This window comes from Camponotus vicinus, unplaced genomic scaffold, assembly GCF_025532165.1.
Source record: "Camponotus vicinus isolate PSW18456_S1 unplaced genomic scaffold, iyCamVici1.0 SCAF_4, whole genome shotgun sequence".
In the NCBI taxonomy this organism is placed as follows: Eukaryota; Metazoa; Arthropoda; class Insecta; order Hymenoptera; family Formicidae; genus Camponotus; species Camponotus vicinus.
This window is the reverse complement of record NW_028141976.1, coordinates 11097599-11122017: the sequence shown is the minus strand read 5'-3', so window position 1 is coordinate 11122017 and position 24419 is coordinate 11097599. Positions and strand designations below refer to the sequence as shown.

Genomic DNA, 24419 nt, shown 5'->3' with positions numbered 1-24419 from the left:
CCATCTCATTCAAGATTTCGTTGAAATATTTAATATGGAAAAGGATACATAATGCAAATTTAAAGAATTGTTTGCAATTGTCTAATGTGTATTTTAATGTATATTTTCTTTTATTGATTTTTACAGCATTTCCAAATTGTTTCTAAAAATAGAAGGCTTAAAAGTGCCCCTATTTTATGATTTTGGCACTTCAATGAAATTACGTTCATGCGCAGGTGCGAGAAAAAGCGTCTTTAATAAGAACAATAAATGAGTTTAGATTCTAATCGACTTGACATATTAAAAAAGAAGAGTAGAGTGAATGAGAAAAAATTAATTATACTAAAATAGAGTGATTATGGTGAACAATTGTTGTGTCAAAGGCTGCAAGAATATTTGGCAACCATATAGCAATGTAACCTATCACAAGTAAGCTACATCAGCACGTATACATACATAGATATTTACATCCATTAAAAGAATTAAATCGTATATAATTATATATACATTATATAATAATTAATTAACAATTGATTAACAGATTTCCAGTCAGAGATGTGGAAAGATTTGCAAAATGGATGTCAATCGACCAGTTGCGAGATATAAAAGTGACTTCAACAAAACGCATTTGTAGTGAACATTTTACTCCGCAATCTTTTGAGGAATACGGCGTACTGAAAAGATTAAAAAAAGATGCAATTCCTACTATTTTTGGAGACACTCTTTATGTGAGGCTTTCCTAAATTCAGCTAGTCTCAATATTAACAAGTAATTGTTTATTTAATTATATATATATTTTTTTCAGAAGATAGATGATAATCTCACAGAAGCAGATGATATAGAAACACATGATATTAAAATCTATTTAGATAATATATGTGAAAAGCAAATGGAAGTGTTGGATGAGGTCTGTACACTTAGAAAAACAGTATTATATTACTATAGAATTATGATTTACATACATAGATATATAAGTTATTTTATTAAATTACAGGTTACAAAACCAGATCCGCAAGAAGCCTCAGCATTAAATAAAAAAGATAACCTTTCAGTAAGTATAATGAAATCTCATAATAGTAAACCTCAAAATAGCGTGCAAGATTTATTTTATATGTGCTAGATGCATATTTGAGTAGTATGAATGAGGATAATGATATAATATGCAATAATACATTTATGGGAGCATCGTTAACACTATTGTAAGTCTTTTCTCAGCAGTATACAAAGGATGTATTTTGCGAATGTCACAAATTGTCATGTTTATAAGTTAAATCTCTGTAAGCAAAATGCATGTAATATGTTGCAGATTGATGACAAATTTATTCAGAAGTTAGTAAATTGCTAGTAAATTAGCATCAATTGTATCTACATTAGGCTTATAATATGCCGGTAAAACCTATTCACAAACTTGATAGCAGAAACTGAGCAGAATCTACATGCACAATCTGTTGTCAGATTATATCAGCAGATTCTGTTACAGTTTTATTGGGTCTGTCTATATAATTTATATATATTAACTAATATATTAAATTTATAATCTTTCTGCTGATAAAAATTTGTAGTTGCCATTTAGCAAAATCTATTCAACAGATTTGCTGGCTGACTGGGTTTTTTGGAGTGGATAATATTTTGGATAAAAAAAAATTCTTGACATACGAGAATAAGATTTTTAATGTGAAACAAATTCAAGAAGGGAAATTACAAAGCGATATTTTAAAAATGGCATTTCAAAAAAATGTTTATATATAAAAAGAAAAACGAAATTGCAATTTTATCAAATGACACAGAATTTAAGAATACGAAGTATAAACGCACTTGCCTAGATGGAAAATTAAAAGAATGTTTAAATAAATGGCTTCTTCAAGCAAAAGCATTAGAAGAATCATTTTCAGGACCAATTTTATAAACAAAAGCTTTGCAATTAATTATTTACTCACAAACTCTTCACTTTTTAAAGTAAGTAACAAATATTTATATTAAGTTTAGTATATTTTATTCATGCTATTTTTTTCATGAATTATTAATTGAAATATATATTATTTATTAATTGTTATTATCAGTTATTAATATTATTAATAACTGATAATAACAATTTTACAAACATTATTTGTGAATTGTCTTAATTCTTTATCTACATAAGTTTGAAGCTGCAAAATTATTTTGCAATGAAATATCTAACAAAATTGAAAAAGAAGGTCTTTTAGAAAATGTGTATAATTCTGACAAAAGTGATATTGTGACATATAGAAAGTGATATTTATTATGACATATATAAATCACAAAAAACGGTTAGAGTAGAGATCTGTTTATCGGAATAGTAATTTTCTGATTTAACTTAATATATATGCAGATAGAAAAATGTGTACAATTAATTAATAAAGTTATCATAAATTATATTAAATATGTATAATGACTAAAAAATTTCTATTTTTAATCAGTAAAATAAATATTAATATAAATTTGTTGAATTATTTAATAAAAAAAATCTATTTCTGATTATTAACTTCCAGAATAAAAATTAATCTTCTTACTTATTACCTTCTGATATTAATTATATACTATGTACAGGCTCTGCATAAATAAAGTGATATAAAAATATCACTTTATTTATGCAAAGCCTGTACATTCTATTCATTAAAAAAATTTATTAAATTTAAAGTTTAAAATTTTATTTTAATTTTAAGGAAACCAAATTAATTGATAAAAAAAAATATTAATCAGTTAACAAAATTGTAAATTATCATTTTTCATAATTATCACATGACTAACTTATTATAATTTATATATTTATTATTATTATGAATCAAAAATTAAAACTAATTTAAGTATAATTTAGGTAAATATGACTTCATTCCAGCTATGTTGGAATACAATAAAGTGTATAAATCAAATCTGAAAAATTTATAATGTATATAATGTGTGTGTGTGTATGTATGTATGTATGTGTGTGTGTGTATGTATGTATGTACGTATGTATTGTAACAATTTAGATAAGTATATTATTCACGAAACTTCCAATTCGATATGAATTTAATGTTAATAATATCTATTTGTTTCTTTGTTCAAACTTATAAATATAATAATTTATTATAATTTAACAATTTATTTTAATAAAAAATTGATTGTTAACAAAAGTCGTTCAAAAATACTATAAAGATTGTATTTTATGAAATTTATGCTGCAATATACAGCATTAATTATTAAACAAAAAATATTATTTTATGTTATATTATCGTAATATTTTTACTCAAAAAATGTATATAAATGTAAGTAAAGTGTGTGGACAAATCGATACTATTCTAATCCTGAAATTCATGATTTGGGAATAAAGTAGGGACAACTTTGTTATTACATTCAGTCCTGCACGCTATTAAGAGGTTTCAGTATATATCTATATAGTATAAATTTTATTTATTATCAAATGATATATATATTTCAGAATACGGGCACAGAAAAAAGTATGCATGTTTCTATTCAAACATCATATACATATTTTATGGAACGCAAAAAAATGTTACATTTGCAAAAAAAAGTAAAAACATTGCAACAACAACTAAAACGAAGAAATTCAAGAATTGCCAATATGCAAAAAATTATTTATCATTTGAAAAAAGCTAATCTAAATAAAAAAGATGTATATAAGGTATTGCAACAGCATTTTAAAAAATTAATCTTAGTTATTACAAAATAAGTTCACAAGAATTCCATCAATTACATGTAGTCTTCAATTACAAATATAATGTCCCTAAGTTTAACTATTTTTTAACTTGAAATTATTCACAAAATTATATTAAATTATCAATTTCTTATATTAGGTCTCAAGGACTGATCTCTGTTCTAATTGGAAGGAACACAGTTATTGTTTTCGCATTACATGAGGATTCCGAGAAGATAATTATAAAAGGAAAAAAAGTTATTTTTTTTAATATATTAAAAACCTTTATTCAGTAAAAAGATGATGGAATATCAATCTTTGATTAGTAAGTAATAACTACATATAATTGCAACAGTTTTAATCCATATTTTTTGTATATATCTCAAAATAAACTTTTTTATATATGTCCTATTTATTATTTATATTTTTAAATTATTTTTTTAATGTTACTGGTACACGTTTACAAAAAAATTATATATATTTATAGGCATTGCACACACAGAATTAAATTAAACAATGTTTAATTCTATACAATGAAAGCAAAAGAAAGCAATACATCTGCATAGTGTTCAATTGTACTATTAAATATATAGCAATAATTAAAAAATATTTACATTATATTTCAGATATATACATTGGATAAACATGAAAAAAAAATTACAAAAAATAAATTATTGAATGATAACTCATAAATTTTAAAATTACAATTATAAAGTTTTAATTTAAAAATAATGGTAATTTACAATAAAGTTTGCAATAAAGCAATATAAATTTCGTTTGTGAATCTTATATTTTTAATTAAATAATAATTAATATTTATTGCGTTATAAGAATGATAGGAATCACATAGATATCGATGAAGAATAAACGGGTAAAAAAAGGAAATAATAAATTGTGTATAAAGAGATTTATTCATGATCATGTGTAATTCAGCCACATGTGGCCAAATTTGATTTATGCTACATCACGACTACTCTTGCGAGCTTTGCTTTGTCAGACGCATGATATATTGTGGCATTTAAATTGTCATTAATCGGAGATCTATATATATGTATAGTGGCCCGACAAATACGTAATAATGCGAGGAAGAAACAATTTAATCTGCCATAATATAACAATTCGATGAGCAAACTCTGCAATGGACTCCTATACTGCAAGCTAACGCGAATAATGTGACTTTCAGCGAATAACAATATGATAATTTTCTTATATATTATCAGTCTACGAATTTATGCTAAACCCTCATACATAAAAGTATATTCGGACACAATCGTCGTAACAATACCCGTAACATTGTCATGCATTCACGCGACCATTGCATGCAATATGTACAGCCATTTTCTAAGATTAAAAAATTCATCAACCTCACGCAGGATTCATACCGCACAGCACGGGGCCTTTGTATTTAAATATTTTGGTATATCCATTGGTATACACTGTATGACGTCCTCGGGGCTTCGGTTTGTGTTTTTAAAACCTAATCAGCACTTAATATGTATCTTTTCTAATACGAGGGACGTTTGCATTCGCATATCTTGCATTATTCTACTTATTGTCTACTGAAAGTTTCGCAAAACTTTGCTGCTGCTACATTTCGAAGCTCTCTGTAGGAGAATGATAATTCTCTGTACGCTATTAAAATTGAGCAATTCTAATTCAATAGAGCAACAAAAGAATGATCTATATTCCAAAAATTAGAAAGATCGCGTTAACAAATGCATATAAACAACAATTGTTATTAACAATTTGACAGTAAACAATTTTATAATTAATAACAGTATTACTATTATTGCGTACACGTGTGCATTCTCGAAGCTCGCGGATATATGTATTAATGTATTGCCTTGTAACAAATAGTGTGATGCGATCGTAGTTATACACGAACAATTTGATAGTATTCGATCTAGAATCTTGAACTTCTTCTCACACATCTGTAATTTATATTTAAATTATTTCGTTATCAATTTTCAGACTCAAATTTAAAACGCGACACTGGTTAATTTATATAGTGTACCAGTTGCCCCATATTTTAGACTACTTTCAAGTACATCCTTAGGAAACTGCTTTCAGATTTTTTGAATATTTCAGAGCGACTTCGTGATGTTGTTAAACAATCGTTTGCCCCACCAAGATTCCAAATCAAATGGTTTGAAGTCTGAAATAATTTATTCATACTTTAGCGCGATTTTCAGGAGAGAGACTTTGTACAGTTAATTATTGTCAGTAATTTATAATGTGAGGAAAAAGGATATTATAATTAATTTTAAAACAATGTACAACAAATATTGTTATATATAATAATGTTACATTTACCTTGAAGGCTATTGTTTGGTTCACCATCATTGTAATATACTATGGAATTAGGATCTGTAGCAAGCAAAACATACATATATTGTAATATATTAGAATGTTTTTCTTTTGTAATTATACTATTTTTATATAGAATATAGAAAATTAAACCAGAAATAGGATAACTCTGTTTATGGAGAAATAAGTAAAAAATATAAAATAAAAATTTATTTTATATGTATGTATTGAATGCAATTGAAAAAGATTATTTTCAATATAGAAATATATATGTGTATGTGTGTGTGCAAGGAAAAAGACAAATAATAATATTATTACAAATCGCTAATTAATTTTGGTTTGTCATATTACTACTTACTGCAAAATTCTGTACATTCTGTGCCATTGCAACACTCGCATCTTTGCAGTGTACTAACTTGATTCCATGCTATTAAAAAAAATAATAAAAATTTGGCTCAATTTTAAAGATATATATCACACAATATACATGTAAAATTTTTATTTTTTTCTTGAACTAGAATTTCACACCAAGCATCTCTTTTGAAGATCACATTTTCCTCTATCACACCTCATTTAGTCTATTCATCTCATACTTCACATTCAAGAAAGCAACTCTACATTCTATCGCATGCAGAGAACTTTTCTACCTACATTGTCTAATAAATAAGACAAGTTCCTTGTGTTGCGGCGAAATGTCTTCTTGCATCTGATGTCGCTGTGAGATGAGCTTCGATTTCCCGTTTATATGGAAGACCGGCTTTGGTACATTACTGTGAGCGTGAAATATATGAATAGAGACCTCATTATAAGTACTAAAGCAAATAATTTTTTTTGTTACGCATTATTACACACGCTTACAATCTTATGTAACAGTATATGCAATGGATTGTTAAAATTGCTTGTCATGTAAATATATAGCGTAATTTATAAACTATGCTTGCGTTTACGTGAATAGTTATAGAACGCGATTCGCATACGCTAGCATATAATGTAATAAAGAAATTTTATTTGAAAATTTATTGGAAAAAAAAAATTAATTTAGCATTTTAATATAGTTTTTTAATATAGTAAAAAATTATCACTATATAAGTGTAAAACATCTTTCTTATTACATCATACGTTAACGCGCTAAAAAAAATTTAAGCCTCGCGCTAAGAGGCAAATTTTCAATAATAAACTTTCGCATTGTATTGCATTAGATAAGCCTGGTCAGAAATCTCGATGAGTGACGCATCGCACAAACAAATCGCATAAACAAATTATAAAAACTGATATAAGTGATGTGGAATTTCGGCGATTTTACGCCGCAAGTTGCACGTGAGCCTCTCGAAAGAGAACTCAAACTCTGCTTTTTGTAAATTCCTTAATTTCAATATCACACAAAGCATTAATCGTACGTCGAAATTAAGAAATCTACGAAAGACGGAGTCGATTAGCTCGATTGCCGAGAGTTCATATGATGAATTGCGTAATCGCCCGGTGCAGCGGGGGAGAGGGAGGAACGCATGGAAAAGAAGTGCGAAAAAGAGGTTAAGATCTATCGTTTTCTTTCTCTATTTCTCGCTCGCTCTTTCTCTCTCACCGGGTGACCTCGTGGTCGGGATCCTCGGGATCGGCCTTCCTTGTCATATCACGTAGAGTTTCCAGCCTCTCGAGTTTCTGACTGATCCCTGCGAAAAGCGACGATTCGCGAGAATTCAGTGTCAGTCAGTTTTTTGTTTTTTTCTTTTTTTTCGCAATCGATCGCCGATCGTCGACAATCTCGACGGGCGCGAGAAATCCAGAATCAAGTACCTCGTCGTGTTTTCGCTACGATCTTGCTAGGTCCCTTCGACACGGTATACATGATCCTCGTCCTCGGAGAAGTGCGGGAACCTCGTTTCGCGTGCGCGATGCCCAGATCATCCGCGAGCGAGTCGTTGTCACGCTTGTCGCGTATTCACAGACGGATCGTCGCAACAAACTGCTGCCGATAGCGAGACAAGCCCCCGGTGATTACTCCCCGGCTTCTACTACCACGCGCTTACGAAATCACGAACTGGTGCTGCTCATGACGATGAACTTGGTTAGAAGTTGGACTACTGGATGCACGGAAAAGAGTGGGAGACAGCGCGATAGTGGATGCGGGGGAGAAATTTCTTGAATATCGAGATATTACATCGATGGGCCTGTTCTTTTTAGCTGCACTGCTGCACTAGTGCAATTAGTTAGAGTGAAAGAAAGTACGTTTGTCTATTTCTAACTTATTGCACTAGTGCAGCTAAAAAGAACAGACCCGATGTTACAATCGCTTATCGCATCGTTTTTTTCCTCATTAAGATAAAGATACACAAGATATAAGATATGTCTTACCGTTAATTTCCGAGGAATTTTTTTTTAATGGAGTATTTTATTTTTAATTTTTAATTGTGTGATTGTCTCTCTAAACAAATATTTAATTAATTTAATCTCTCTAAACAATCTTAATTAATTTAATCTCTCTAACAAATATTTAATTAATTTAAAAAAATGCCAATTTTCAATATATATGTTCAATATATAGATTTATGTCAAGCTAAAATCTTTTAAAATATATATGAAAATAATTGTGTCTCTTCAGATACATATAATAATTAATATAATATAAATTACATAGATATTACATATATATAAATTTTTTTTTTATATTTGAAAATGCAATATACATAAAAATCACAGTAAGACAGAATAATGAAATTTTGTTATGATGCACAGTTTTATTTTTTGCATAAGTGAAGAGTACATATTATATCCTTATTAACTGCGAGTTCAGTCAATACAGGCACCGCAGGTGTACTTTTTTCTATTTTTTAACCATCTATTCGCACTAAGTATGCATAAATACAATATAGAAACATAAGCAAAATAAACTTGGGAAGTACAATATTGAATGTTGGGGTAAATAATATAAAATTCTCAGGGGATTCATTAGGGATAAAGCTAAAGTATCACTTTTTCTCCAGAGCTGTAACATAGGACAAAAAAAAAGATCTCTGGTCACCAATGTTACTGCTGCATTTACAACAATTCCAGAGAATATATTAATCATTTATATAATATTGTATAATATTACATAACTGCATTAATGGATACTAGCAGTAATAATAAATTCATGATTCTAAAATTTATATATTAATAAGTTATTAATATAGAGTCTCTACAATAGTAGGAATTATAATAGTAAAAATAACAATAATTCTGTAGAATGTGTGTACCTTTGTATAGAATGTCAAATAGCTGAGACAAAATTTACTTCAACATAGAAAAATAGTTTGTTAATATATAGATAAGATCGATTATATTCAATTGTAAACGTTTGTCCGAATATCCATGCATCAGTTCGGAAATTTGATCTAAATGCGATCTTACTCGATTCTGATTCGATCAGACAAGATTTATCATAAGATCTATTATGATCTCTGGAAATTTTCATGGACGCATATTGTCGCTTATGTACAAACATAAATTAATCCTTAACATGCTATCGTTCGCATAATTCATAATCACAACTTTGAAGCAACTTATCCATATTACGACCACAATTTTATAACAGAAATAATATCTCAAATATGATTGTATAGTATATCAGTTACCTTATTAAGTACGTACAAGCATAAAGCATTTTTCTCCTGTATGTACTTTGTCTCCCGTGCCTTTGTATGTTCTATATCTTATTCCAGCTCCTAATGTTAAAAATACAAATCGACATTTTAAATTATAATTATTATAGTGATACAGCGGGAACGGTGATTTAACCAGAAAATCATACATGCCGTTTAAACTTAGTACGATAGTCCCAGTTTAGTCTCCCACGTTTTACAACAGAGAGTTCCAAGGTACTTAAAGAGCAAATAAAGATTTGTCTTGATCTTTGTTTATTTGGCGCTGAATATTCTGGTTACCGGTAGTCGAAGAATTCGAGGTGGCAGTTGTCGCTGTAGGGAGAGTTGGTAAAGCTTCAGCCGCGGCCGCGCGTTCTGCTAAAAAACGCTCGAATTCCGATGATGTCAAAGATTCCTGATCGCCTTGCCCTCCAGGCTGCAATGTAAATTATACTATTCAACAACGGTTTTCTTATACAAAATTTAATTGCAAAAAAATGTGATGTGTAATCCCTTAAATTCGTATGTTATGATTCTTACAAATATTTGGAGCTTGTTTTCAACTATTATAAAAAGATTAATTTTTACGCCTAGACGATACTTACTGTGCGATCTAACCAGGCTGCCATTTCATTGAATTCAGATTCCACGTTCGGCTGAGTATCGAAAAACAAACACAAACATTGAACAAAATGACAAAACAAAAATACAAACAATATGTATTAATTTTGATGCAAACAAAACCCAACAGTAACATAATCGAAATTAAATCTTTTACGTTTTTAGAAGCGATGTGCAATTGTGATGTAACAAATATTTAAGCATATAAGCAGGATTCATCAAGTTACCATACCTTGTTTCCTTTTAGTGCCTGTATGTTTCCCTAATTTCATCTATTATCTCTACTTAAAGCAATTTCGCATAAATTTTAACAATTTTACTGTTTTAATAAATTTCTTCAGTGACTAATAAAAATTCTTTGATTTATCTTTATTGTTAAATAATTTGAAATATAATCTGTAATATCCGAAATTGCCTTATAAGAGATTTATAATAGTGCCATCAATACTCAGATAATCAATACTTAATTATCTTGGATATATTTACCAAGACAATACCCGATTTATAATAAATATGTACTCTTGGATATTATCACAATTGTAAATAACAAATTGACATCTAAATACTCGGCATAGAAACTATTGTATTAAGTATTAACAACACTTATCACATTAAAGTTAACATCAAATATCAATTGTGTAGAATTTGAATGTTTATATTTAATTATATCTTATGGATTTAAATTCCTTTAAAAAGGAATAATTTTGTTGTATGATTCGAGAAGAATGATGATTAGTTTTTTAGCTAACTAATTAGTTTAAGAAGGAAAGAGAATGTGTGTGTTACGCACGCTAGCGCTAGTTGCAGTCTGCTGAGGTAGCTTAGGATTATTGCGGTTGAGAATTGCCGTACTTAGGCTACCTCCTCTCACCTGCTCCAAGTTATCCTCGTATTTGCTGCCACTGTAAGTTTGAAAATATTAAAATTGATTAAAAATTAATTTATAATATAAACATATACATATGCGTTATAATGTAAAATTTATATCTTTTGTGTTTTGAAATGATTAAAATATGCAATATAATTCATGTTTTCTTGACTTATCATTTTTGCTAAAAAAAAATTTTTTTATATAATTGTGTAGAACAAAAGTTAGGTCTTTGTTTTCTAATATTTTCTGTTACACAATCTTATTTTAACTATGCAATGTTTTCTTGAGATTCAAGAGACTATATTTCTTATAGTGCATACACACATGGGCGCCGGCAGAATTACTTTTAGAGGGGTGCACTCAAAAGAGGATGCACTGGAAAAACGGTTTTTTCCCAGTTCATAATTATATTTTTGTTAACGTCGTTTATGTTATTTATTGAATTTTAATAAAGATTCATTACTGTGTCAGCGTTCATAGAAAAAGAGTGCAAGAGGAGACTGAATTTATTGATAATGTGACAAATGAATTTGGAAAGTAACCAAGACGGCTCAAGTTTTTGTTCAAACATTGATTTTTCTAAAATTGATTTCCCAAAGACTTATTACAAATGTTAATTAATATTTAACCATTGCATTTTTGTTCAATTGAAAAAATTATCGATATTATTCTATATTACATGATTTTTTTATTGAATTTTTTCTCTGTCTCTTCCCCACTTATTTCATAGGCCAGGGCCAGGGGGGTGCAAGTGCACCGCTTTGCACCCCCCTCCCGGCGCCCATGCATACACACACATATATCTATACTAAACTATATATAGTAATATTATTCCATTAAAATAATTTTAATTTCATTAAAGTAATCTTCTACTATTACAAAAATAACAATTTTGTAAATATACAATAAAATAAAATATAGTACCTATTCTTTGTTGTTTCATATGTTGCATTACGCGATTGTGCAAACATATCAAACTCATCATTATCTCCCTCTTTTTTCTTCTTTTGGTCCATTTTGTTTTTATCCACATCTTCAGCTGCACCTATTATTTGGAACAAGATAGAATAATATCAGTCTTAAGAAAAGAAGATATAGCTATACATGAGATATAGAAAATATATGAACAAATTATACATAGGTAGAATTTAATGCAACATCTTATATTGTTCAATTTTATATTAAATTATTTTAATTTCGACGCTTACCGAGTTCGCTCATCTGTTTTGTTAAGTCTTGCATATCGTCAGATAAATCTATAAGCGATTCCGCTTCTCGTTTAGTAAGAGCTGGAGTCGATTCGGCATTCGGTGGATGTCCGATCGCCTGAGCTAATATAGTGCTTGCTGGCATTTGCGTCTTATTTTTTGTATAACGTGAATAACGAAGAAATAGATTGTTTAATTCATCGTTAATGCGTAACAATTCCGCTGTCATTTCGTCATGGGCCAATTTACCGATTAAATCGACAACACGCTCTTGCATTGCCTTACATGTTGAATAGAGTTCCTGCAAATAATTATTTTAATTTATTATAAACTTGTGTTATAAACATACTGCAAGTTATAAAATTATAGTCCCACAAAGTAAAAAACATATATACATGTGTGAAAAAAAATTATATAAAATTCTATAAACAAATTTGAAATAAAAAGAGATGCATTTAAAAATCATACATTTAATAGCTCAAGATCCGCGGGATCTGGTTGTTGTTTACTACTTTGATCCGGGCTTGTAAAATACGCCAACATTTCCGATAATACACGCATGTTTCCTTGAACGACATCAAGCTCGCTTTGTAACTTGGCCAGCTGTTGTTCATTTAACTGATTTAACTGTCCAACAGATTGTGATGTTTGAGGGGGTACATGTGTTCCCAAAGAGGCAGGCTGTTCACATGTAGTCAGACTTGCTGGAATTTGCTCTGTTTCAGGTACACTCTGTAAAAATATTATTTAGAAAAAGAAAAGTAATTTTTAATTTGATAAAACATTAATAATCCATATTCTATTTAAGTAGAAGATGTCTCACTCTTTCTGGCGTGATAATTGGCGCCATGGCATCCAGATCAGTCATTGGAAACTGTATGCCTTTTATTTTCAATTCTTGATAAACCTGTACAACACCCTGAGTGTGTGGCTGATGACGGAATGTATCTGCCCATGTTTGGATCAAACTTAAAACTTTCTCTTGAACTGCAGTTGGTGGTTCGTTTTTGGGACCAATTAATTTAACTAGATCCTGCACAAATTCTCTTGAACAAGCAAGAGCGTGAAAGCGTTTCCCACAATTCTTCACACATGTCTCCAATACCTGTTACATAGAAATGGCATCACTATGATTATTTACACAATTATAATAGTATGCTATAAATTTTACTCAACATAATCGTGCAAAAATACTATTATATTTATAACATATCTATAACGATATAGACTAACTGATCTAATTGACACTAAGTGTATAAATTGATCAAAGGTCAAAAATGTCAATAATGCCTAATTATATCATTTACAACATTATGTTGTAAAGGTACATGCATGACTAATGTATCCTACATTCAATTACATGATATTATGTAAGTGAATTAGGTCATATCCAATCATATGATTTTATCATTACAGTTTAATACTAACGGTAAGCGTATACATGACTATAGTGTAATTTTTGCCGGCCGCCTGATTAAGCCTGCGTTTGATCGCTTTAATAGCGTCTTTCGGTCCGTCTTCGGTTTCGTTTATAATATCACATATTTCCATGTTAAGCGTCCAATTCTCGCTTGGTAAGCTACCATCTGTAGCGGACTCTGAAATGACAAGATAGAAATACTGAAGGCAAGCTACAAGACCAAGACAACTCGCTATTGCAGTTTATCTAGAGCATAATGCTTTTATTTACGCTTAAATTAATTCGTTAAAATGAAATTAAAATACGTAGAACGTCTTCTAGTATACACGAGTTCTCTTCTCTGGCAATCTCAATTGATGTCAACGCGACAATTGCAGGAAAAATGGGTGTAAATACGCAAGCAATACGTCATACGGCATGCGTAAATAAAAAGCAGACGTACCGATCTTTTGCCCTACTGGCGTGGAAAATGGGTTGCCTACTCCGAAAAGTGACATCTTCTCGTGGTTAACGTAGTACAAGGACCTGTGTTGTCAATTGCCGCGTCTTCTCACCGTCCGCGCGGCCGCGATAGTCGCCTGACAGCTGACGGATGACAATTGGCGCACACTGACAATCTGTCAATTCCGCGTAACGCCGCCTGACAGAATCATATGACGGTACGCAACGGTACGCAGATACGCGAAATCGCAAGTGTCACGAAAGCGCGCGGTGGCCGCCAATCAGCGCTGCGCAGAATAGGTGCGAAACGCCCTTTAAATAGGTTTCCCCCCTAGGTTTACGCGCGTTTCGCTTCACCACTGCACTTCTCGCGCACTTTCTCGCCCCATTTCCCTCCTCTTCCGCTTTTTCGCGAGCGCGAGTGCGCCTTTTCCCGGTTCCTCACTCTCTTTTCGAGCGCAGCAGGAAGCGCAGTCAAAGGCCAGCAGCTCTCAATCCGCGAGTCATTCGCCCTTCTGTCCTGTGATTCACTCGGGACGGCAGCGGTGCAGTTAGGTATGGATGGTAGGGATTGCATCGCGTAGAAAATGAGAGCCAATCAGGCGCATTTTCCGGCGTGACGTTACTTTGCCGCACGAATTGCGAATCGTGCCGAATAATCGGGATATTTTTGCCGTCCGCGGATCCGCGTTTTGCGGGTGAAAATGACACGAGTTTCTTTCAAGCGCGATGACACTTTTCAGGTAAATGACGGCGAATAAATTTCGCGTCGAATAATTTATCATCAGCTGATCACGATCGTTGTCAACGACTTCAATGTGAGGGAAAAACACATCGGACCGCATACATTCAGGTATGCGAATGAGTACAAATGTCAATATATAAATGCGCGTAAATTGATGCAAATGCAATACTGGATTGTACAAATGTACTGGATTATATAATTTTTATTTTGCAGTGTCGATGTGAACTACCAAGACTCCTTCATGACATCAGCGGAACACTTTATTAGCCTTATTACAGTAGCAAGTGCAAAGAAATTAGCCACTGCGCTTGTTATCTGTTTTATTATATACCATGGAGTCATACATCTTATTTATGGTATGATAAAAGTAACTTTTTTTTATCTGACTGTTGATTTATTTACCTTGTATATAAAACTTTGAGATAAACAATTTCTATATATTGTTTGAATAATTTTATCAAAAATATATATTACTTTAATTCCACAGCAACTCTTTTTCTTATTACTGTTAAATTTCCTCAAAAGTTTTATTTTCGTCGCATAATTTATTGTCAAGAATCTGTTTTTGTAGGTAGTGATTCTTGCAAGTGGTTATTGACAGAAGGTAGATACAAAGGAGATAAAGAATGGCAACCGTACGGTTGCATGATGCATCACTACACGCAAACGTAAGATTATTATCTTCAATTTGCTTTGGAGATTAACTGTTGTATGCATAAAAAAAGATTGTGTCTTTTTGTAGAGATAGCAGAAGATGTATGAGGTATCTAGCTTTCATGGGCCACCATAATCATTTTGTATTCATTGGTGATGCTAGAGTAAGACAATTATATAAATCTTTTGTTTCACAATTTGTAATTGATGGCAAAGCATCAGATCTCACGGAGTTGCCGGAAAACTCCGACTTAGGCTTTAATGACGGACAGCTTAAATTAAATGTACAGTTCTTATGGCGACCACAACTCGATAACTCTATGATAGCAAACCTTAGAAGCTTGGTAACATTTTTTAAATATTATATAACAAAGACATATGTATATGAGATTATATATAATTGGAAATGATAAAATTTCTATATATAATTTGACATTGCAGCAAACGGATGCACCTAGTGTAATCGTCGCGGGTTCTGCCGCAGCTGTGATTCTTGCAAACAATAATAGTGATACGCAACTCAACTCGGAATATAGTAGAGGTTTATTTCGACTGGTGCAACCGGTAGACTTTCTGGCTAAGAAGGGATCTCGATTTCTTTGGCTCTTGCAAGATCCTGTACTTAAGGAAAGACTACCTGCTCAATTGTCGAGTTTAGATAACAAACAAATCAATTTATGTAATAAAGCAGCTGAGAAGGTAATACCGATGAAATGTGTGTAATTCGATTGACAAAATATAAAGGAAAAAAATTAATAACTACTCTATCGCCGCGTATACAGATATTGTTTCATAGTGAGGCTCGCATATGGCAAAGCAGCAAACTAGTCGGTATGGGTGTTCTCGAACAAAGCCCAGACGGTTATTTGGCAAGTCCATTATCGCTCCGTCATAAAGTTCAAATATTATTAAACACATACTGCAATGATCATATGAATTTCGATGATGGGAGCTGTTGCAGTTATCCTGAACCGGCAACTACTCTACAGCTGTTAAGTCTATCTGCACTTGCATTATTGTAATTAAGTATTTAATTTATTATTTGTATGCAATATATATTTTTTCCAAAAGGACTGATAATTTGTTACAATAATTGATAATCTGTTGCAGTATAACAATAGGAGGAGGAGTGTGGTTATACAGAAAAATGTGCAAGTATCGTTCTGAAGTGTCTTATTCTCATGTTACCGCCGAAGAGGTAAATGATACAGAAGAAGCAAGTGCTTCAGAAGTTATACAAATTCAGCAACCTGAGATGCAAGATTTCTACACTCTTATTACATCATTAGCCCTCTTTTCTATTATATTAGCATATTTCTATTTATGCGATAGGCAAGTATAATGACACATTTAATATGAATCTGTAATTTTATTCTCATTATATATTTTTAATAATTTTCTATTTTCTTATATTTCACTTGCAGGACAAATTTTTTTATGAAAGAGAATAAATATTATAGTGAGTTTAGCTTTTGGTTACCATTAGGATATATCTTGGCTCTTGGATTATTTTTTACTGAAGATCGTGAAAGAGGACCGAGAGTATTAAATAGAGAGCAAACGGATGAATGGAGAGGCTTAATGCAAGCAGTTGTGCTCATATATCATGTTACTGGTGCCAAAAATGTTCTGCCGATTTATATGTACTTAAGATTAATTAATTCTGCTTATTTATTTCTATCTGGATATGGACACTTTTATTATTTTTGGCAAACCGGCGACGTGTCTCTTGTCAGATTTGCCAGAGTATGTATTAGAAAAGTTATATGATTGATAAACTCAAATCGTTAAAGTACGTTTTATGCTCACAATAAAATATAATTGTTGTATGTTTTAGGTCATGTTTAGATTAAACTTATTGACAGTATCGTTATGCCTTTGCATGAACAGGCCGTATCAATTCTACCATTTTGTACCATTGGTGTCATTTTGGTTTTTAGTGATTTACTTTCTCGCTTGGCTACCACCCAGAATATATTCCGGAAGTTTAGCGGAATATGGGCCGAGAGCCTTGCTGTATTTTGCCTTGAAACTCTTGGGTCTTGTATCGATAATTACTATACTATATATGTCAGAGGTAATGAGCAATTTTTATTAGAGAATACGTTCAAAGAATAACACCTATCTTATGTATCAGTACAGGTATTTTTTGAGAAAGTTTTCGTCACGAGGCCCTGGAAAGCGTTATTCGTAACGACTGACGATGACATTCGCGAATGGTGGTCTCGCTGGAGAGTCGACAGATACAGCGTGGTTTGGGGCTTGACTTTCGGAGCCGGTCTTGTCGCACTTCAAAGATTAGACCACATTCCAGGCACCGCATTATCCTCCGTATTGGCGTTGATCTCCTTAATAGCATATACCACTTTTACAATTTTATGCCATTCTGTATCAGAATGCGAGGAGATTCATTCTTACGTCGCTTTTATTCCGGTATAAATTCTACTCTCTGTAATACTAATTATTTTTCAATTTTTCTTTCTCTTCTCTACTTATTAACTCTTATCGTTACTATATTATATTAATGTTATTTTTTACTTTATTAGATTATAGGATATATCGCTCTTCGAAATGCATCACTGGCATTACGGGGAAAACATTCTGCACTTTTAGCCGGATTGGGTAGAATAAGTTTAGAGACATTAGTTGCGCAAGGCCACATATGGTTAGCAGCAGATTCACATGGAGTGCTTGTGTTATTACCTAGATTTCCAGTATTGAATTTGTTGGTTACATCATTTATTTTCATCTGTGCTAGTCATGAAGTAATTTCTTTTAAAATACTTTTTTATATTAAAAAAAACTTATAATTTCTCAATAGCAAAATTACAATTGATTTTGTATCAGTAATGAAAATTTTATATTTCAGATTCATAGATTAACACACGTTTTAGCACCATATGCAGTACCAAATGACTGGAAATTAGTAGCTCGCAATTTGCTATTGTTTACAGCTGTATTGGTACCTATTGGCATTCATGATGGAATGTTTTAAAATTTGAGAATGTTTAAAAAATCAAAAATACTTGCAATATTAATGTGCAGAGTGTAAAAAGACTTCATATCATATGTAAGGCCAAAGCAAGAAGATTAATTAGGTAAACATATTACAGCTTTTCTTACAATATGAAAGATAAAAAGATTGCATATCACATCACAATATATTTTAAAAATTATTGTGTAGCGTAAAGTATTTTTTATCTTATCCATATTTCACATAGAAATAAATTAAAGAAATAGCATCCTTTTTATTTATTTGTACATTTTGTTTATATTTTATTCACACATCTATAATTTATAATTTTATAAACTTATTCAGTTTTAATTATATAATATATATATATATATATATATATATATATATATATATATGTATATGTGTGTATGTGTTATATACAAAGTATGTACATACAGTATATATATTAATATGTTACAATAAATATGTCAGAGATTGAGATTTTAGTCCTACCTACAAGAAATTACTGCAAAAGGCACAAAGGATGCTATAAAAAAGATGATACAAAAGAAGCTTTTTAAATTGATGAATAAGTTTAATTGTTGCTTAAATTCATTTCTATTTATAATTTCATTAAAATTGTCCTATTATTCAAAATACTATTAATTATTAACTTGTTCGTATATCATGCTTTACACGACTGGTATATACATCATAACCAAGAGATATCATGTTATCATAAAGCACTCTGTACCGTGTAGGAAGGAAATAAAAATTAATGACTTGTGCCGGAGGCCATATAACCCATTCAGCTATGTACAATCTGTGTGCTTTCTTTCGGACTTCATCTTTAAATTCTGTCAAACTACTATTCTCCAGCATAGCTAATGTCAAGAAAAATATACCTATACAAAGAGGTGAGCAAATCACTTGATCTACAAGCACTTTTTTTAGAACTGTACCAATGGTACGTCTAGTCATTCTAGCGTCCAAGAAACTGTACCAGTAATGACAAACTATTCCAATAGACATTCCAGATATCGCCATATTTCTTGTTCTGATAAAACTCCATTTATCCCAGTCACCCTGCAAAACAGAGTTGTTAGAATATCATAAAAATTAGCAAAGCATTATAAGTCTATAGTTAACAAACCTTTAATATCTCATAATGCTGCTCTAAGATATCTCCCGTTCCAGAAAGAAAAATTGATATTCCTACATTTGTATATAGTAAGTTTTTAGGTGAGAATAAGCGTTCCTTTAAGTGATTTACTCTGCCAAAAACTAGTTCAATTCCTCTTACAATATTCATTGTCTAAAAAACAGTAAAAGTAATGAGAAAAATAGAATTTATGGGATTTTTATTTCGTTTTCTTATATTTTATATCAAAATGTTTACTTCTTAAGGACTGCAATAGTCGAAATCTCATAAAATTTAAGGTGTTTTATAAAACTTTATTAGATATAAAAAATTGTGCATTTCGCATATAACCAAAATATACGAAACTTCTTTATAATTTTCTCTTAACAACATGCTTCCAATTGAAAGTTACATTTTCTAGGTTAAGCAAAATTAAATTTAATCACCAGTATGAGAAATTTATCGAATTAAATTACTTTCACAATAATATCATTTTCTTTTCATGATATATTGTTTATTTTAATCATATATTTTACACATTTCGCTTAGGCACATTTAATTATATTTAATCTCACGTGTGCACATGGGGATACATTGTATGGGGGGGGGGGGGCCACACTCGATATATATTGAAAAAATTTTGACTCGCCCGAGGCCCGAGATAATAGGTGCTTTCCATTTACATCAAAACTCAGATAAATCTCACTTCTGTCTTTCTTCAACATTCATGTTAAAGAAAGACAGAAGTGAGATTTATCTGAGTTTTGATGTAAATGGAAAGCACTTAATAACAAAAAATGACAATTCCAAGATATTGATTATCGATACTCCGAAAGTCTCAAATCGATTGATTGATTGACCAATGAAAAGAATTTTTTGGTCTAATTGTTTTAATCAATCAAGCGAACATATCAAACGGACCGCGCTCTATGTTTATAAAATGTACTGAGAAAAGCAATAATACTCCGAAATATCTCCCTTAATTAACATTCTTGCCGCCAGAGTTCGCTTCAGTAGTCTATATATTTACCTGTCGTACCTACGTATTGTACATTGCCGATGTTTTACTGCTATCAGCTGATTCGTGACATTGTCGCGTCGAAAGGAGAAAAAGGCGGGCTTTCAGAACTAGAAGGATAACCTCTGCGTGCGTCCGTTATTCTCAACATTATATTGTACCATGTCTCAGCCATCGGTAGCAGCGTACTTTAATACGCGCAAACGACAGGCATGCGACGAGTTACGCGGTAAGTCTAAGGTTTTGCTGCTGGAGCGAGATCACTCGAGTAGTGAAGCGTTGACACGTGCCGACGACTCGGAGCAGATCGCACCTGATGAGAAGAGTGAGAGAACGAGGTCGTTGATCGTGTTAAAAGATGCCCCCGTAAAAAGCACTCGTGTCAATAAAGCGGTTCGAAATATACAGTTTGATTCTTCAAAAACGAATCTCGAGAAAACTCCGAACAGGCCCAGAATGCGAGCTATGCGATCGCGTGCAGTATCCGCCACTGATGAAAGCCAGCCGGATATCAGAGATAGTTTGCTGAAGACGAGCAGCGACTCGGGGACCACGAAAGTGCCCTTCGCGAAGATAGGTATGCTTAGTCCGAAGAAAAAGCCACAAACTCCCATGAAATCTTCCACCGTCCCAAAGGATAGCGTGATCGACGAGAAGAATGTTAAGGAAGAACAATCTGCTAACAATTGTCCGCTCACTCCATTATTATCAAGAAAGGTCGTAGAGAAACTTGCGAATCACGAACAGTCGCTGGAGCAACCGCAGAAACAGAACGATGTTAAGAAACCTCAAATGCAAAAGTTTGAGAAGATAGAACTTGAAATTCCTACGAGGTAAGAAAATTATGCTTTATACTTAATAGTTGAATAGATTTTAATCTTTTTGTAATATTCTTTCTTTTTTTTTAATATGAAAAGCCCACAGAAGGGATATAAATCTCCAATTAAAGCTTTGCGAACTCCAACCAAGAATACAGATCTTCCAAAGACAGCCAGTCCTCAGAGGAAGATTTTATTTGAACCTAAAGAAACAACATCAAGTCCGATAAAATGTAGTCCTACCAAGGCATATCAAAAGTATCTGTCATTAGCTGAAAGTGAAATACCTGGATTGGTATTACCTTATAACTATAGATTCTTGGCTGAATTATTCAGATGTGTAGATATGGTAATAAAACTATTCTACATCTTGTAACATGCATTATATAATTTGGATCTTTTTAAATATTTTATATCATTAGCATGATTTACATGTTTTAAAGATGGAGCATTTGATTTTATCTTTAGGTTTCAGCAATGTTGTTTAACAGAAAAGAAGTGATTACTTTCAATAAATTGAAACCTGCAGTTCAAGAGCAGGTGCGACGAAATTTCACTCTGGAACATTTGGCTCAAATAAAAACTATTTATCCTGATGCATATATTTATCATCAAGAGAAGCTTCGCAAATTTGGTTCAGTATCCAAACAGGAGAGATATGAATTAGTTTTGACACCAGTGGTTGAAAAAAATAATGGAAGGAATACTCCTGATGCAGATAATGTATTAAAGACTGCCTCTGAAAGTAGCATGAGTCCTATAGTATTGCTTGAAAGAAAAAAGAAATTTTATAATGTTTTATTAGGTATCATATACATATATTGTTTAAATAGATTTATCTCTCTCTCTCTCTATATTGCTATATAATAATCTTTAAATCACATCTTCTTATTACAGAGAGAGTGAAAGATGAACATGAGAAATTTTTATCAAGCTTGGAAAGTCCAAGATTAATGAATATACCGAGGGAAAAAATAATACGCTGGCATCCCGAGTTTGATGTGGAGTCCTGCAAGGAAATTGAACAAGCCGAATTACCTCAACCACCTGTTGTCGAAAAGCCAACTGCTAAAGATGTTCTTGGTAAGAATTACGAAATATTTCCATGGAAATAAAAAAAATGGATAATGAGAAAATTTATTTTTTGTATTTATATTTTATATTTTATATTTACTTTTTATATTTTAAAAATATTTGTGTATATAAAATATAAAATTTTTCATATTATATACATTCATATAGTGCATAATGATGTAATATGATCTTAATGAAAGATAATAAGTAGGACAAAATATTGCACAAGAGGATTAAAATGCGTTCACGTATTTGCGAAATGTGTTTTACATAGCTTTCAAAATCTAATTGATTAATCAGCATATAATGCAATTGGTATAAAAGTATTGCTTACATGTAATATTGCTTACATGCAATATTTAAGCAATTATATTGTGCATCTTTGCTTATGAATTACCAATCTTCAATCAATAAATTAATTTTAGAAAATGGATTTAAAATATAAACTTAAGAGAGACTGAATTATTAATAGGATATGTGAGCTTCTATTTTGTTAGCTTGATGAAACAAACTTGTTATATATTAATATTTGTGAGTATTCTGTTTATTCTTTTTTTTTTTACAGATAAAGCTAAATCTTTGTTCAATTGTGGTACACGTATGGAGAAGGCATTGCAAAGACTGGCTGAAGCAAAGTTGACTGCAAAATCAAAGTCTCCATCTTCTACGCATGATTCTACAACACAAACCACAGAAGATGGTATTCCAAAAGTTAATATTGCCATTACGGACAATCCACCAATTACACCAACCACACAAATCAAACATTTGAATACATTATTTAAAGGCATTCCCAAAGCTCTACTCGAAAAGGTAAGAATAAACATTTTAAGATAGCACACAGTTAACATTTATTATATATTTTTTAAATATATATTTAATTGCGCTTTAAAAATTGTAATATTTGTAGGTCCGCGCTAGGCAGGAGGCCAAAGCATTAGAAGCAATGACAAGAACTCCAAATGTAGATAAGGAAGCTGCATTATATTCCAGACTTCCGGAATTAGCAAAGTTTCTTCGCAATATTTTCGTGGCAGAAAAAAAGGGCGTTTTGCCATTGGAGGCAGTGATACAAAAATTAGATAATTCTTTCAGAATAAAATTATCGTCGCAAGAAATGGAAGAGCATATACGGCAATTATGCAAGTTGATACCTATGTGGACCAGTATAATCAATGTACGGAAAGTTAATTATTTGAAATTAGATAAAAATGTTGAACTTGCAAAAGTAATTAAACGATTAGAAATTTTAGCTAATGATAAAGTCAAGACAACATCATGATTTGTAAATGCTATTTTTCTTATCATTATTTTTGTTTTTTTTAATGCTTGATTTGAACATTTTCAAATATTAAAAATTATAAAGCATGAAATAAACCAAAAAATGTGAGTATATATAATATTTTAAATTGCTTATTAATGTATGTTTTCAAGTTTATTATAATTTTTTATTCTTATTTAATGAAATATGATATCATAATAGGAATATTGAGATATGAAGTTTCAATAAAATATCAATATATAGATTTATATATCAAGTTAAGAATTCAAATCAAATCATATAAATGTTCTAAATTTCTCAAAATTGCTGATAATGTGTATGTATGTAATGCACTGCCTTTAATATTATAATAATTAATAAAGCTATTATATTTATATATGTTAAGATTTAGTCCATATTAAATCCACACATGTATAATTTGATTTGAATATACAATTATCAATTTAAGACCTTTTGCAAATACGAAAATTTAATCAAAATTAAAATTTAGTTTTATATAATCTTTTTTTTATAAGAAAAAATACATTATATCTCTCTTTTAAACTATTCTTATATTTTCTTTATTTTTTTAAAAACATGTATGTAATTATTTAAAAGAAAAAACCTCTG

General features: G+C 31.1%; 6 protein-coding genes across 20 annotated transcripts; 3 read left to right on the top strand and 3 right to left on the bottom strand.

Moving 5' to 3' along the window:
- The first annotated feature begins 4 nt into the window (after positions 1-4).
- LOC145969756 (THAP domain-containing protein 1-like) lies at positions 5-5953 on the top strand. 5 transcript variants are annotated; one of them, XR_014438237.1, is made up of 7 exons: positions 10-408; positions 521-707; positions 785-886; positions 974-1030; positions 3419-3622; positions 3795-3959; positions 4261-5953. XR_014438237.1 is itself a non-coding variant. In XM_083095981.1 (6 exons), the coding sequence occupies exons 1-6, from the start codon at positions 338-340 to the stop codon at positions 3855-3857; spliced, it is 681 nt and encodes a 226-aa protein (XP_082952107.1). In that variant the 5' UTR covers positions 7-337; the 3' UTR covers positions 3858-4045. The 5 variants fall into 5 exon arrangements, 2 of the variants coding, with proteins under 2 accessions (XP_082952107.1, XP_082952106.1); XR_014438236.1 differs by lacking the exon at positions 4261-5953 and adding an exon at positions 4122-4233; XR_014438238.1 differs by lacking the exons at positions 3795-3959; positions 4261-5953 and adding an exon at positions 1570-1935 and having other exon boundaries at positions 5-408; positions 3419-3557.
- LOC145969758 (MAPK regulated corepressor interacting protein 2) lies at positions 4527-8099 on the bottom strand. 3 transcript variants are annotated; one of them, XR_014438239.1, is made up of 7 exons: positions 7736-8093; positions 7524-7611; positions 6593-6711; positions 6300-6368; positions 5948-6001; positions 5649-5789; positions 4527-5565 (listed from the first exon to the last, which is right to left on the bottom strand). XR_014438239.1 is itself a non-coding variant. In XM_083095984.1 (6 exons), exons 1-6 carry the CDS (start codon positions 7785-7787, stop codon positions 5719-5721), a joined length of 453 nt encoding a protein of 150 aa, XP_082952110.1. In that variant the 5' UTR covers positions 7788-8094; the 3' UTR covers positions 4527-5718. The 3 variants fall into 3 exon arrangements, 2 of the variants coding, with proteins under 2 accessions (XP_082952110.1, XP_082952111.1); XM_083095984.1 differs by having other exon boundaries at positions 4527-5789; positions 7736-8094; XM_083095985.1 differs by lacking the exon at positions 6300-6368 and having other exon boundaries at positions 4527-5789; positions 7736-8099.
- Positions 8100-8651: 552 nt separating this feature from the next.
- Positions 8652-14664, bottom strand: LOC145969619 (TOM1-like protein 2). Of its 5 annotated transcripts, XR_014438204.1 has the most exons (10): positions 14124-14663; positions 13690-13859; positions 13085-13366; positions 12730-12993; positions 12262-12562; positions 11978-12098; positions 10973-11084; positions 10167-10217; positions 9733-9997; positions 8652-9642 (listed from the first exon to the last, which is right to left on the bottom strand). XR_014438204.1 is itself a non-coding variant. In XM_083095685.1 (9 exons), exons 1-9 carry the CDS (start codon positions 14176-14178, stop codon positions 9800-9802), a joined length of 1473 nt encoding a protein of 490 aa, XP_082951811.1. In that variant the 5' UTR covers positions 14179-14664; the 3' UTR covers positions 8652-9799. The 5 variants fall into 5 exon arrangements, 4 of the variants coding, with proteins under 4 accessions (XP_082951811.1, XP_082951808.1, XP_082951812.1 ...); XM_083095685.1 differs by having other exon boundaries at positions 8652-9997; positions 11054-11084; positions 14124-14664; XM_083095682.1 differs by having other exon boundaries at positions 8652-9997.
- Positions 14187-20589, top strand: LOC145969617 (N-acetylneuraminate (7)9-O-acetyltransferase). Of its 3 annotated transcripts, XM_083095679.1 has the most exons (14): positions 14187-14677; positions 14866-14975; positions 15081-15223; positions 15439-15535; positions 15610-15865; positions 15963-16220; positions 16304-16539; positions 16632-16853; positions 16946-17267; positions 17359-17598; positions 17664-17954; positions 18068-18286; positions 18391-18619; positions 19239-20589. In XM_083095679.1, the coding sequence occupies exons 3-13, from the start codon at positions 15109-15111 to the stop codon at positions 18514-18516; spliced, it is 2382 nt and encodes a 793-aa protein (XP_082951805.1). In that variant the 5' UTR covers positions 14187-14677; positions 14866-14975; positions 15081-15108; the 3' UTR covers positions 18517-18619; positions 19239-20589. The 3 variants fall into 3 exon arrangements, with proteins under 3 accessions (XP_082951805.1, XP_082951806.1, XP_082951804.1); XM_083095680.1 differs by lacking the exon at positions 14187-14677 and having other exon boundaries at positions 14692-14975; positions 16946-17164; positions 17462-17598; positions 17659-17954; XM_083095678.1 differs by lacking the exon at positions 14187-14677 and having other exon boundaries at positions 14694-14975.
- Positions 17593-20529, bottom strand: LOC145969620 (mpv17-like protein 2). 3 transcript variants are annotated; one of them, XM_083095689.1, is made up of 5 exons: positions 20194-20529; positions 19877-20035; positions 19631-19792; positions 18060-19563; positions 17593-17978 (listed from the first exon to the last, which is right to left on the bottom strand). In XM_083095689.1, the coding sequence occupies exons 3-4, from the start codon at positions 19787-19789 to the stop codon at positions 19147-19149; spliced, it is 576 nt and encodes a 191-aa protein (XP_082951815.1). In that variant the 5' UTR covers positions 19790-19792; positions 19877-20035; positions 20194-20529; the 3' UTR covers positions 17593-17978; positions 18060-19146. The 3 variants fall into 3 exon arrangements, with proteins under 3 accessions (XP_082951815.1, XP_082951813.1, XP_082951814.1); XM_083095687.1 differs by lacking the exon at positions 19877-20035; XM_083095688.1 differs by lacking the exon at positions 19877-20035 and having other exon boundaries at positions 20065-20527.
- On the top strand, positions 19254-24058 carry LOC145969618 (DNA replication factor Cdt1-like). The gene is made up of 7 exons (XM_083095681.1): positions 19254-19394; positions 20696-21469; positions 21554-21803; positions 21923-22259; positions 22352-22537; positions 23094-23341; positions 23439-24058. Exons 2-7 carry the CDS (start codon positions 20799-20801, stop codon positions 23808-23810), a joined length of 2064 nt encoding a protein of 687 aa, XP_082951807.1. The 5' UTR covers positions 19254-19394; positions 20696-20798; the 3' UTR covers positions 23811-24058.
- The last annotated feature ends 361 nt before the right edge of the window (positions 24059-24419 follow it).

Bases quoted from the DNA above. Each gene is read 5' to 3' on its own strand.
- LOC145969756 (XM_083095980.1), top strand. From the start codon at position 338: ATGGTGAACAATTGTTGTGTCAAAGGCTGCAAGAATATTTGGCAACCA. The intron at 409-520 runs GTAAGCTACATC...ATTGATTAACAG, and splicing joins AGCAATGTAACCTATCACAA to ATTTCCAGTCAGAGATGTGG. The intron at 708-784 runs GTGAGGCTTTCC...TATTTTTTTCAG, and splicing joins TTTTTGGAGACACTCTTTAT to AAGATAGATGATAATCTCAC.
- LOC145969758 (XM_083095984.1), bottom strand. From the start codon at position 7,787: ATGTATACCGTGTCGAAGGGACCTAGCAAGATCGTAGCGAAAACACGA. The intron at 6,002-6,299 runs GTAAGTAGTAAT...TGCTTGCTACAG, and splicing joins AGAATGTACAGAATTTTGCA to ATCCTAATTCCATAGTATAT. The intron at 5,790-5,947 runs GTAAATGTAACA...AAATTATTTCAG, and splicing joins ACCAAACAATAGCCTTCAAG to ACTTCAAACCATTTGATTTG.
- LOC145969619 (XM_083095682.1), bottom strand. From the start codon at position 14,178: ATGTCACTTTTCGGAGTAGGCAACCCATTTTCCACGCCAGTAGGGCAA. The intron at 13,367-13,689 runs GTTAGTATTAAA...TCTATGTAACAG, and splicing joins TAGTCATGTATACGCTTACC to GTATTGGAGACATGTGTGAA. The intron at 12,994-13,084 runs GTGAGACATCTT...ATATTTTTACAG, and splicing joins CAATTATCACGCCAGAAAGA to AGTGTACCTGAAACAGAGCA.
- LOC145969617 (XM_083095679.1), top strand. From the start codon at position 15,109: ATGACATCAGCGGAACACTTTATTAGCCTTATTACAGTAGCAAGTGCA. The intron at 16,221-16,303 runs GTAATACCGATG...CCGCGTATACAG, and splicing joins GTAATAAAGCAGCTGAGAAG to ATATTGTTTCATAGTGAGGC. The intron at 17,268-17,358 runs GTATGTATTAGA...TGTATGTTTTAG, and splicing joins CTCTTGTCAGATTTGCCAGA to GTCATGTTTAGATTAAACTT.
- LOC145969620 (XM_083095687.1), bottom strand. From the start codon at position 20,343: ATGTTGAAGAAAGACAGAAGTGAGATTTATCTGAGTTTTGATGTAAAT. The intron at 19,793-20,193 runs GTGAGATTAAAT...ACTGTTTTTTAG, and splicing joins ATGTATCCCCATGTGCACAC to ACAATGAATATTGTAAGAGG. The intron at 19,564-19,630 runs GTTTGTTAACTA...TCTGTTTTGCAG, and splicing joins AGCATTATGAGATATTAAAG to GGTGACTGGGATAAATGGAG.
- LOC145969618 (XM_083095681.1), top strand. From the start codon at position 20,799: ATGTCTCAGCCATCGGTAGCAGCGTACTTTAATACGCGCAAACGACAG. The intron at 21,470-21,553 runs GTAAGAAAATTA...TAATATGAAAAG, and splicing joins GAACTTGAAATTCCTACGAG to CCCACAGAAGGGATATAAAT. The intron at 22,260-22,351 runs GTATCATATACA...TTCTTATTACAG, and splicing joins ATTTTATAATGTTTTATTAG to AGAGAGTGAAAGATGAACAT.